Genomic DNA, 13,239 nt, shown 5'->3' on the forward strand with positions numbered 1-13,239 from the left:
ATGATGGTTTTTCCGACGGAATTCCACTCAAACTTGTCTTGCATACACAGGGTCACACCAAATTCCAAAAACGCGGTGACGTACAACACGTACGACGGGACTTTAAAAGGGCAGTTCAATACGAAGTGAGCCACCCTTTGGGCTCCTTCTGCTAATCTTGTGTTAGTAGAAGTTTGGTGAGCGACGATTTACGCTTTGCAGAATCATGCTTTTCAGATCGTTTTACTGCTGTTCAGTTTGTGCTTGTGGGTTTGTATCTGCTTTTCAGTGCATGTAGACAGTTCGTATCTGTTTTTCAGTGTGTTCTTGTCCGCTTGTTTCTGATTTTCAGCTCGCTCTTCACAGGCCTTGCTGTTCTTCAGTGCATTCTGTTAGTTCGTTCTGACCAGCCGACCGTTTTGAAGCCATGTTGCGGGTACGTGCTTGTCGTAGAGTTCGTGCTATGCAGGGGCTTGGTGTTGGGGTTCTTACTTTGACCCAAGCCCAGTCCATGAACAGGGTGGGGAGGAGTTCATGGACCAAGAATTGGTTGCTCCAGCATGACCAATTCTTGCACATGCCTTTGCTTTGTGAGATCTGTGAGAATAATCCTGATGATTTCAGGAATTTTCTCAGGATGACGGACCCCATTTTTCACCGTCTGTTGGCTTTGCTGTCCCCTTATATTAGCAGGCAGCATACCTGCATGTGGCAAGCCATCACTCTGGAGCAGAGGCTAGTCGCCACCTTGTGGTACTTGGCGACGGGGAGATCATTATTCCAGAGACCTGTTCTGCCATCATCCAGGTCCTGCAGAAGGACTATATTAGGGTAAGTTTTCTCCTTTAACATCACATTATATGTATTTAATGTTTGCTAATGTATTGTATTTCTTTCATCATTCCTTAATTACCATGATTATAATATGCTGTGAATGTCCCCTTTGTTCTCATGCATGCTGGAAGCTTTTAATGCTCCTTTTTTGTCCTTCATGCATATTTGCCTTCACTAACCTCCCCAGCATGCTACCTTGGGCCCATATACACTTAGCCTAGTCACTTAAAGTGGATGTAAACCCGAAATTTAAAAAAAAAATCATACTGTAGAGTATAAGATTTCCTATCATTTGAGCCCAGTCTTGCCATACAGAGTTAATCCATCTCTGAGCAATCCCCTTTTGTTGTTCAGTGAGACAATTCTTGACAAACTGAGAAAAACTTTGTCAAATACTCCCCCTTGCTGTGAGTGACAGCCTAAGACACAGGCAGTATTTTTTAATTCCCTCCCCCACTCCTTTCTTCAGCAGCTCTGCAGGGATTGGCTGTTCCACACCTCAGCATGATTTGGCATGCTGAAGTCATGTGGTTATTTTCCTGTCTTTTCACTGGATGTTAGAGATCATAGCAGAAGTTCAGTGTTAGAAATACACAGGGGAGTGTAGAGGTGGGTGGGGAGTCTACTGACATCATGACTCCATCCACCGAGCTCCAGACAACAGACCCACCCACAGAATATGCAGTTTTTCGGATCTCATAACAGACAGAGGGGAGACATTTGACAGGTAAGGATACATGCAGGAGGCATGTATATCCTTATAGATAACCCCTATGGCAGTAGTTTAGAAAGGATGACATTGGGTTTACATCCACTTTAACATGTATTTTGTCAGCTCCATTGTAGTGCTTTACCCTAAACACCCCCTAAAATGTGTACAAATGTTATTTGTGTCCTAAAATTCAGGCAGAGTCCCATAGGCCTTTTTTTGGGGTCCCAAACTTCATTTGGAACCCTCCCTCCCCCAACCACTAAGTCAACCCATACCAATCCTCTATCTGCTGACTTTGCCAAACCCATACACACTATACCCACCTCTTTTGTGGTCATATTTATGGATAAATTCCCCAAAGCTTGTAGTGAAAGGGCCTGCCTGAATACTTTCAAATGGTACTGTTTAAAGTTTTGTTCTCATTTTTTGTGTCAATTGTAAAAATGTGCTTCAATTTGTACAGTGTGTATTTAGATTTTTCTATTATGACACTTCTTACCTGTCCAGTGGGCTGCCAATAGTGTAAGTAAGGAGGGTCTGGCCAAAGTAAAACACATTATTTATGCATTCAGCTCTCAATGAAGTGGAGAGGGTTACCTGTCCAAAACATCTCCCCCCCTAAAACTTTTACAATGGGCCATCAGAGAGGGTGAGGAATCTGATAAGTGGACCTTATATTTTGGCCTTTAAATACTCCTTCAAATAAATGTTATACTGATGTTGTCCAAGAATGTTTGTGTCTAATCTGCTTGTAATGTTTATGTGCAAAATGACTTTTTTTTTTTTCTTGTTTGACTACACAGTTTCCTGCAATGCCACAGGAATGGCAGACTGTGGCCTCGCAGTTTGCTGAGCGGTGGGACTTTCCCAACTGTGGAGGGGCAATTGATGGGAAACACATCCACATCATCCCACTACCCCATTCGAGGTCATACTATTACAATTACAAGGGGTTCAATAGTATTGTGTTGATGGCGGTGGTGTCGGCGACATTTATATGTGGACGTGGGGAGGAATGGCCGGATGTTGGATGGTGGAGTATTTGCCCGGACCGAGTTCTACTGACGTCTTGAGAGTGGTGGCTTGGGAATGCCACCTCCAGAGGAGAACATGGAAGGACTGCCATTTGTCTTTGTTGCAGATGAAGCATTCGGTCTGAGTGACCACGTGATGAGGCCATTCCCCCAGAGGACCCTCACCCTGGAGAAGAGGGTTTTTAATTACCGGCTGGCCAGAGCCTGAAGAGTCGTGGAGAATGCGTTTGGGATCCTGGCCAGCCGGTCCGCCTGTTTCAAACAGCCATAAATATGGCGGAATACAAACTGAACCATATAATTTTGAGTTGCTGCATCCTGCACAATTTTCTTAAAAAACATAATGCTAGTTATGTTGCCTCTGTTGGTCCTGAGGCCGGACTTTCAGAAGTTCCAATGACGGCCCTGGAAGCAGGCTGTCCTGGCTTCCACCCCCAAAGTGCCCATGAAGTGAGAGAAAATTATGTCCAATATTTTACGGGTAGGGGGCCATTGCTTTGCCACCAAATTTGGAATACATTTTCTATTTTATCAGATAAAATCTTGATTTTCATTTACTGCTTGGGTTTATTTTTGCTGTCTACTAGTTTCTCCTGGTGGACTTGTAGTGCCAAGTGGTTTTTCCATAATTTAAATAACACCCATTGTCACTGTAAACACCAACTTCACCAACTTAACACAAAAGCTGTTAATTATCATTGAAAGAAGAAGCCACACATTGTTGAGTATCAAATCTTTTATTCTGTGCACATGTACATGTGCATTGTAAAACATATTTTTGGTAAAAACACCAATTCTTGGTTTCATTTTTTTTTTTTTTTTAGATTTTTTTAGGGTACATAAACAGGCATGTTTCAAAACATAACATACACAACTCAGGTACTTACAAAGTTCAACATTGAAACACTGAAGGCAATATCAGACATTATAGTGTCCAAAATTCGTTGATATTGCCTTCATCAGATGGGGTGATGTCACCCTTGGAAAAGCCAAATTTTGAAGATGCACACAAATTTGGAGTCAAACTGGGGATTTCCCTCCTGATCCCCCATGCCTAATGTCAACATGTGCTATCTCCAATCATGGGGGATCAATGGAAGTGTTTTGGGGGTGCAACCCCTTCATCTCACCTACTAGAGTTTCGAGGAAGGGCTTGCAGCCACAAAACGCGTACATTGATATCCTGTGATAGCAGATAGCACATGTTGACACACTATGTGCATCTTCAAAATTTGGCTTTTAAAAATGTGTAAAAAATGTGTGTTTTAAAAATAAAAAAAGTTGTCATTTTTTGGGTATTTAGATTCTTCCTAGTACATCAATTATGTTGAAACAAAAAGGTATACACCTAGCACACAGATATTTGAGGCCAGAAATAGTAATATGAAACATTGCTGGGAAGTGGGGTACAATTGTCTGTTTGGGCAGCGTTCCAAGTTGAAGACATGATTAATTCCCTTAACTAAGCTGGAATACTTACCTTTTTTGGCCAACTTTCACACATGTAGACACCCCAAGTAGCCACTGAAGCACCTATGTGGGACCCCCTAAAAAATTTGTTCTTGTGTCCTACACTAGTGCTCCTGAGTCCAGATGTGTAAACAACTGCTGAGTGTCCTCTCCTTACATTACACTGAATCAAGTTTGCAATTCATTCTAGTTACAAACACATCTAGACAACAATATACAAAACTTATTTTTATATAAATTATCATGATCAAATGTAGTTAACCCTGTATCTGGCAAAAACATTGTATTTAGTTGGCAAACAAATGATGTTTACTACGACTGATTACTGTGCCGTCCACGAACATTAAAGTAGCCATTTTAAACTGCACAACAGTAAAGAAAAGCACATGGCGCAGCATGCAAGTAATAATAATAATAGGAACACATGACAACTACTTAGTTTTTAGAAGAACTCTCTTTATTCTTCTATACTGATCCTGCTCCCTCAGTTTCAGGTCTGACCAGCATTTCCTCAATTGCTCCTTGGATCGTCGTACCCCAAAATTCCAGCGCAGACTCTTCACAACTTTAGTCATGATCTTGGTCTTTCTCACATTTGGGTTTAGGTACGGTCCATACTTCCCATCGTAGTCGGCCCTTTTCAATATGTCGACCATCTCCACCATCTCTTCAAAGGACATATTTGAGGCCTTAAATTTTCTCCTCCTGGATCGGGATGTTTCTGGCTCCGGGCTTTCCTCCTCGTTACTGCTAATAAGCACCTGCTGTGTCTCCGCCATGTTGTCTCCCACTGTGAGGGAGGAAGGTGTAGCGGAAGCGACGATCGTTATAATGAAGGTACAATTTGAAGTTGGTGCCTCAGTGGCCTATACTGCTTATAGATTGAGGCCTATATTGGGTCAAGATTAGGAGAGTTTAGCCTGACATTAGGGTTTGTCTTGTGTTGTGTCTTGCAGAGAAAATGGATCCTTCAATGATAGGGAATTTCTAGGAAGAAATATTGATATGTTCAGGGAGCTGGCCTGTCTGTGGCAACTGAACCACCCGTTTTTTAATAATCAAACAAAGAGGAAGGCAGCGCTGGATCAATTGGTTGAATTTGTGAAGCCGGTGATCCCCACGGCAGACATCCCCTATTTAAGGCCCTAATTGGTGGCATGAGGAGCACTTATAATAGGGAGCTCAAGAAGGTCCAGGATTCCCTGAGATCAGGAGCTGCAGTAGATGACATTTTTGTACCCAGGCTGTGGTACTATGACTGCATTTTCTGTCAGACCAGAGTGAACCCAGGCCAGCACTCTCCAGTCTTCCTTCAACGCTTCCTTCCACCTCGGCTGAAGCTTCAGACACCCAACCTGGGCCTTCCAGGCAGCAACATGTGGAAGAGCCCAGCTTGAGCCAGGTATAGCAGTCTTCAAAATATTTCTGGTTGTCAAATTAATGATGTTAAATATTTTTTAGTTTTGATCACTAATTTCTGATTTCACAAAGTGTTTTATGTGTCAATAGACAGTAGTGGCCACAGATGATTGGGACAAGAATGAAAAATGCTGGGGTCAGAATGATAGTCTTTTCTATTTATTAACATTCAATTTGCAACAGTCATGAGCTGAAAATTGTGTGTGATTGATGAACCAAAAACTAAAATGATGTCCCTTTTTCATACACAGGAAAGCCTCATCCAGGCTGTGGAAAGTGGCAGCCAGGAGGTGGCCGGGCCCAGTAGCCTGCCAAAATCGCAGGTCCCTCCCCTCCGCCTTCAACCAAGAAGTGGCAGGAAGAGGAGTAACATGAAGGAGGCAGCAATTGGCCTATTTATGAAGGCTACTGCAGCCCTCAGAACCCCCCCCCCCACAGTGTTCAAGAGGACTTTGTATGCATTACAGCATGCAAATGGAGGAGGGCCAATGCCTCTCATGTGAGAAAATAATCTTGAAAGCCCTAAATAAGGGGTTGAGGGGCCAACTCACAAGACAAACCCACATTTGTGAGTTGAACCATGGTCCTCCTCCTCCTCCTCCTCCAGGTCCTCTTCCAGGTCCTCCTCCTGCCACACCTCCAACACCAGAGCCACAGCCTGGAAGGAAGCGTCTAAGGAAGAACAGAGAGTGATGGCTTGGGTTCAGTCTGGTCTGGCAAAAGATGCAGGCTGTGGTATGACCACAGCCTGGGGACATATATGTCATCTGCTGCTGTTCCTGATCTCTTGTAGTCCTGGACCGGATTGTGCTCACTATTATAAGGACTCCTCACTCCTGACTTCGCAAATATCACCAGTTTCTCCAGCGTTGTCTTCCTCTTTATTTTGTTATGACCCAGAATGAATGGATATTTTGTTTTCAGAAATACTTGGCTACGTGTTTTACTTCAAAAAGGATAGTTTCTGAGTAGGCAGGTACATTTCAAAAATACAAAGTCAAATTAACAAGGGACACCAACCAGCCTCCTTGAGATTTACAAATACAAGATAATAATGGTATTGTGGAAAGATGACATACAAAAAAATAAAAAAATGGAGATCACTATAAAATAATTAAAAACAAAACAAAAAAAAAAAAACCAGGAGATTAAAAAAATAACAAATAAAAAAAAAAAATGTGATTCTAAACATTATTATGGAGATCTGGCATTAAAAACAAAAAGATTATTCATGAGATCACGAGAAATAATAAAGAAATAAGTTTGTGACAATTCTGCGTGAATATGAGCAGCAAAACAACTTCCTTCTTCTAGCATTCTAAAGAAGAAGAAAATGTGCTGCATTGAAAGATTTAAAAATTCTCTGTGTGACGAATGTGCCATCTCCATTACGAACGGTAGTTTTACCAGACCGAGCGGCTCCGTCTTGTACTTGATTATGAGCATGCATGGTTTATTGCGCGTCGGAGCGAATGGAATTTCCTATAGAAACTTTTTCCATCTGAAAAATTGAGAACATGCTCTCAAACTTTTGCTGGCGGAAAATCGGCCAGCAAAAGTCCGATGGAGCATACACATACAAGCTCTCATCGGTCTTTTGCTGGCCGAAATTCCGATTGTGTGTACGGGGCTTTACTGTGAAGAAACCTTTCTGTATTTGGAGATGAAATCTTTTTTCCTCTAGACGTAAAGAGTGCCCCCAGTCCTCTGTTTGGCCTTAAACTGAATAACTCAACACCAAGTTCACAATATGTATTGGACCACTTATGTATTTGTACATGTTGATCATATACCCCTTAATCTCTTCTTCTCAAGAGGGAATGGATTCAGTTCCTCTAATCTTTCATCATAACTGAGCTCCTCCATACCTCTTATCAGTTTGGTTGCTCTTCTCTGCACTTTCTCCAGTTCCCCCGATATCCCCCACACTCAAAACTGGTAACCTGTAGAAATTTTTAAACGTCGCCTATGGAGATTTTTAAGGGTGAAAGTTTTTTGCCATTCCACGAGCAGGTGGAATTTTGAAGCGTGACAGGTTGGGTAACAATTTACTCGGTGTAACAATATCTTTCACAAAATAAAAAAAATTGGGCTAACCTTACGGTTTTCTTTTTTTTAATTTAAAAAAGTGTATTTTTTTAGAAAAAAAATTGCGTTTGTAAGACTGCTGCACAAATATGGTGTGACATAAAGTATTGCAACGATACAAGGGTGTCTGAAAAAAATATATAATGTTTGGGGGTTCTAAGTAATTTTCTAGCAAAAAAAAAAAAAAAGATTTTAACCTGTAAACAACAAGTTTTAAAAATAGGCCTGGTCTTTAAGTGGTTAAAGCGGAACTTCAGTCATTTTTTCATCTTTCCATCTATTAAATCTTTTGCCCTTGTTGTTTTAACTTTGGATAGTAAAACGTTTTTTTTTTCTGATAGTAAATAGCTTATACAGCTCACTCCCTGTTTCTTGTCTGGTCATTAGCCTAGGTTTATGGCATCATGCACAGCTCTCTCTCACTCTCGTGAGAGTTTACCAGGAAGGGAGGGGGGATGAGTCATAAGAGGGCCAATGAGAGCTACAGAGCTGGAGGTGTGCCTCTGTGTGTCTGTGTAAATCCGGGAAGTGAATAGATAGTAGCTTCAGCTGCCGACAGTTAAAGTGGAGTTCCACCCAAAAATGGAACATCCGCTTTAGGTTCAGGTGACCCCCTGACATGCCACATTTGGCATGTCATTTTTTTGGGGGAGGAGCGGGTACCCTGTTTTTACAGGCACCCAGCTCTCACTTCCTCCCTGGCCGCAGGCAGTGTTACCAACCAATTAGATTGAAATTTACTGACAAGACACCCAAAATTTACTGGCACAGCCAAGTTTTTACTTGCTTTTCCAAAAGTTACAAAATTACAGCTTTAAGTGCAAATTTCAGTATTTAGGCTACAAAAAAGTACAGTATGCAATATGTAATTTAAGGTAGATATTACGGCAAAGAACATATTTCTTGTTTTATTTTTAATATGATAAGTAAGTAGCTCGGGGACAGGGGGCAAGAAATTAGAATGGGCGGGCACACATGAAATTGACTCTCACAGTGATGCTGACAGCAGTGTGCAGCAGCACAGATCACCGACCCAACACGTCCCCTCCTAAGTCACAGTGACAGTCTCTCTCCACGCAAGGTGGTCCCTTCAACCCACTCTAGTCAAAACAGCGCTGACAGTCCCTCTCCCTCAGAAGCTTGCCTTGCTTCTGTCCCGCAGACCTGCACACTGGCTTCCGGCCGCTCGCCTCGGCTCCCTTGCACCATGACATCACACAACGCGCTCAAGCACCCCTTTGCCAGTACCACCCTCCTCCCGCCAGTGGCACAGACATATTTTTTACTGGCAACTTTTTCCTGTCACTGGCATTTACTGGCAGGAGAAAAGTGCCCATTTTTTACTGGCTGCCAGTAAAATTACTGACGGTTGGCAACACCGGCTGCAGCGCCGGAAGGAAGATCACCTCTCCCCCTTCCCTGCAATCTTCTGGGACACGTCACAGGTCCCAGAAGATTGCCCGGCCAATCACAGCGGCTCGCACATGAGCGCCCGGCTGTGGAGCCACAACCGGGCGAGCACAGTTACAATGCGATAGGAGTGGGGCTTCGTACGTCTGCATCGCTTGACCGTGGGACAGGGGAGTGTCTTATTATTAAAAGTCAGCAGCTACACTTTTTGTAGTGCTGACTTTTAAATGGGTGGAACTCCGCTTTAAAATGGATGCAGCCAGACTTAGTGGAGGGAGATTTCTGCAGCATATTTGACAAGTACAGAATCACAGTATATATAGAATAATATGCTCAGTGGTTGGAGGGAAGCATGGCAAATATGTTTTTATTACAAATCATGTGAGCAGACTGCAGTTCCTCTTTAAGTGGTTACTAAAACTTCTCATAGTAAAGTCAACGATTGGGGTGGCCAGGCACCCAACTCCAGTCCAAGAGACTGTCCCTGCACATCACATACACAGGCTGTGTACGCATTCAAGAAGACCACGCCTCTAAACACAGCGAGCGCTCCAATCACCGGCCGGCGCAATGACAGCTTCTGCGGGAGTAAGACCCAACGCCCCTCATGGCTTCCTGCGATTGGTCAGTCCCTCGAGGACACGCCCTACCCGGCCCTGGCAGAAACAAGCGGGGAATTCTAAGCTGCGAATGCTCGGAGCCCCGGAAGTGTTACCTGGAGGAGGAGTTAAAGGGCCGGGGAGGTCAGGCAGCTTGGCAGTGCTGGTGTACGGAGAGCAGGCATGGAAATCACCAGGATCAGTGAGTGATGTCTTCTGGTTTACTATACAAGCGTAATGTTCTTTCTGTTTGTGAAAGATTGGCAAGCCTGTGTGTTACCAGCGGGACTAGAAGTTGCAGCATGCCTTGTATAGATGTATGTATGTGTGTGTGACAGGACAGAGGTAGTTCAGTCCCAGCTGTCCCCAGTCATACATTCAGCTCCCTCAGTGTTCCTGCTTGTCAGGTCCCTTGTGTGTTGGGTTTGCAGATTTGCATCTTCATTTATCAAATGCGATATCACTTAGGGCTCCCTTATACTTGCAGTTGGAGGGCAGTTTTTACTAGGGATGCACGAGTACCAATAATTTTTATCAGGTACTCCACCGATACTAATTCCTACACTTTTTTTTTTTTTCAATGAGATGCGATTTGAGCCTATATAAAATGAATGGCCTCAAATTGCACAGTATAGAATCAAATGTGATTTGAATAAGCTGAAGTCTCTAATGACAAGCCTGGCTTGTCGCTCCCCCATTTACCAGGGGTAGCAGTGGCTGGGGGTGTACACATGCCACGGCAGGCATTCTACCCCTTGTCGTGCACCGTGGGCTACTACTTGCCAAATGTGGCCCATTCAAGTAAACTGGGCTCTGCTTCAGCTGCATGATTTGCGCTGCAATGCCCTAGTGCGGGGTCTAAGGGGTTAAAGCATGCAATGGATGGGGGTGATACAACGCCTCCTCACCTCCTGTCAAATGTTCTCTAAGCTCTTGTTCACACCAATGTGATTTGCCAGTTCAAAATCGCATGACAAGTCTCATCCTATTTTTGGCAGTGGAGCTGTTCAAATTGTTGCGACTCAGAAAAAAGGTTCCTGCAGTTTTGTGACTTGAATTGACTCATGTTAAATGAAGTCGCAAGCAGCAATGATAACGGAGATCCAAATTGCACTGATCTACGGCTTAGAAATTGCAATGAAGTAGCTTTATTTCAAAGGTGCACTTGTGTGAGCCAGGGCTTTTTTCAAATTTTAGTTTTTTTGTTTTTGCATAGTACAAAAAGGAAAAAGTAAACAACCACGCAGGGCGGGAATCATGGAAAATAATCGCCCCCCCCCCCCCCCCCAAATCCAGGTTCACACCACCCTGTGGACTAATCCACCCACTCAGATGCAAATCCTCTAACACAAAGGGGGTAAGTATTCCAACGTCATAACATAGACATTAATATAACGACTTCACAGTTCTTATAATAGGATGGCCAGCAATCATCTGCATATATGTTTATCAAAGCAGCAGGCAGTCCCCAAATAGCCCCAATGGTAGTGCAAGAATGAGAGAGCCCTATAGGCCCCTATCATCACCATGCAGATAACCTACTCCTTCGCAATGGAATCTATAGCTAACCAGGGCTTAACCATAAGTTGTCGAATGTGAATAAGTATACTCTTTTGCCGAAGTAGAACAGCCCTCAACTAAATGTGGCTACTGTTCAGAGGCATTTATTGTGGCTGCAGGCAGACCACCAGCACTCAAATTTGTGCATGGGTTTTCACAAGTCGCTTGGGATCAGTACTGTGCAATTAAGCAGCAATCTCCTAGGCTTCTATGGACTGCCTGTACAACCACACATAGATGAATCACTGGGCAGCTATATTGAAACAAGTACTAATAAAACTTATTGTGCGTTTAAAGGTAATGTTGGCCAACTTGTCAGATTTCATCAATATGCTTTGGAGACCAGTAATAGCTTTAAAATAAGACATTTTTATTTTTTTTTGGCAGATTTTAAAGAACAGTTGCCAAGTATCTATCAAGCTATTGAAGAGTCGGACTTCTTGGCTATTGATGGAGAATTTTCAGGTTTGTATTAATCTGAATACATCATATAAATTGGGGACATTGCTGCATTTTTACATGGGGGTGGATGTGAGTAACTCAATGACCAGATTAACCGTTTTCAAACAAGGATAATCAGGTGGTCCACACAGGGTGGTAAAAGTGAAAGGTGGGTAGTTTGAGTACCTAAAGGCCCTGCACGTGCACCTGTTGTGATGGGTGATGATGGGGCCTACTGGCCCTGCAAATTAACTGGTAAGTACTTGTCTAAATCAGTGGAGTAATGTTGCAGTCCGTTACCCCCCCCCCCCGACAGTAGTTTCCCGTTTAATGTAACCTGGGCAGTCTTTTAATATGGGACAATTGTGACGGTGGTAGAACTCAAGAAGGGCAGTCCAGCACATTTTCTTTGGTCCCAGGCTTGACACACATTAAGCTATATGAACCTATTTTGCATGAGGAGAACGGATCGCTCTTGAAGTTGGCACATGCATTGGGCTACTGGGGGTAACTGCCACATACTATAGTGGTTTGACCCCTTCTGGGTTCACAGGCCCTGTAACCCTCAACAAGCCATGGCCTTGTGCGGGAAAAGTATGATGGGGTAGGCCCTCAAATCTCTCTAGTAGGGAGAGGACGCCCACACAGTTCACCCTGCAGTGGCTAATCTATCCTTGAAATGGGACAGATTAGCTGTGAATTCTTGCTATTATCTGGCATTTCCACTTTTTCAGGGGCAAAGTGTTCCCCTTGTCTTGTTTTTTTAAGGGAAGAATCTTCTACAGCCATATCTCAACAGTGTAATCAGTTCTTAGGGGCGCTTGCTGGCTTGGAATGTCTGAGACATAAACATGAGCCTCTCGTTCCACTCCAAATTTTTTTAAATGGTGGTATTTGGGGGAAATTCCTCAGGAAGAGGGGACAGCTGTGGAGGATATGAAATCCCGTGGATTAAACTTTCCAGGAGGAATACCATCGTTCAGCTCTGTCTCAGTCAGAGGACCCTGGTTGGGTTAATTCTGGATGTGGTACGTGCTAACCTTATGCTGCCGCTACCTGAAACCTCTTCCCCTAAGTTTTTAGGTCCTGGTGGCCAACTTTAATCTAGTGCATCCCTACAAGAGGTAATGGGACAAAGCACCTTCCATGAAGGTGGTTTTATCATTTAAGTACTTCCCCACCAGTATACATGGAGGAGGCGTTCTTCAAGAAATTGAGACCTCTGACTGTACCCCTGGCTATTTCATTCTTAAGTCCCTGGCTGTCCAGGTTGAGGAGGTCTTTCTCTTTAAAAATGCTACAGCTAGAGGCCCTGTTTAAGGTGTCCTTCTCTTTGGTAGGAGTGGCTCTGCGGCTGACCGTGGCTGTGTGAGGATGAGGGTAGTTTTAGTAATTACCAAATATGCCAAAACTGCATGTGCCCGCAAAATGGTAAAAAAAACCTAGAATACCCAAAATGTATCAATGAATGTGGGTTTTTGTCTAGTCGTCTGTCCAGGACAGCACTAGAGAGAGAGAGGCTCCACCTCCAGACAGGAAACACAAGGTTCAGATCCATAAAGGGCGGCTTGCGTCTCTCTGCCCCAGTCTGTTTCCTCCACTGGAGGAGGCTTGATGGGAGCTCTCCTTCCCCTGAGCCTAGGGGCTGCCTAAGGAAAAGGGGGGAGGAGGTCTGCAAGTACATGGATAAGGA

The 13,239-nt window shown here is 43.6% G+C and overlaps 1 protein-coding gene across 2 annotated transcripts in view; it reads left to right on the forward strand.

Annotated features, from left to right (window-relative positions):
* Positions 1-9,592: 9,592 nt before the first annotated feature.
* Positions 9,593-13,239, forward strand: part of PARN (poly(A)-specific ribonuclease) — a 287,911-nt gene continuing 284,264 nt past the window's right edge. The window contains exons 1-2 of one of the 2 annotated variants that reach the window (XM_073591082.1): positions 9,593-9,747; positions 11,493-11,570. In XM_073591082.1, the coding sequence (XP_073447183.1) occupies positions 9,637-9,747; positions 11,493-11,570 (189 nt within the window). In that variant the 5' untranslated portion in view covers positions 9,593-9,636. The remainder of the gene's footprint in view (positions 9,748-11,492; positions 11,571-13,239) is intronic. The other variant, XM_073591083.1, reaches the window with a different exon arrangement.

Source organism: Aquarana catesbeiana, linkage group LG06 (assembly GCF_042186555.1).
Source record: "Aquarana catesbeiana isolate 2022-GZ linkage group LG06, ASM4218655v1, whole genome shotgun sequence".
In the NCBI taxonomy this organism is placed as follows: domain Eukaryota; kingdom Metazoa; phylum Chordata; class Amphibia; order Anura; family Ranidae; genus Aquarana; species Aquarana catesbeiana.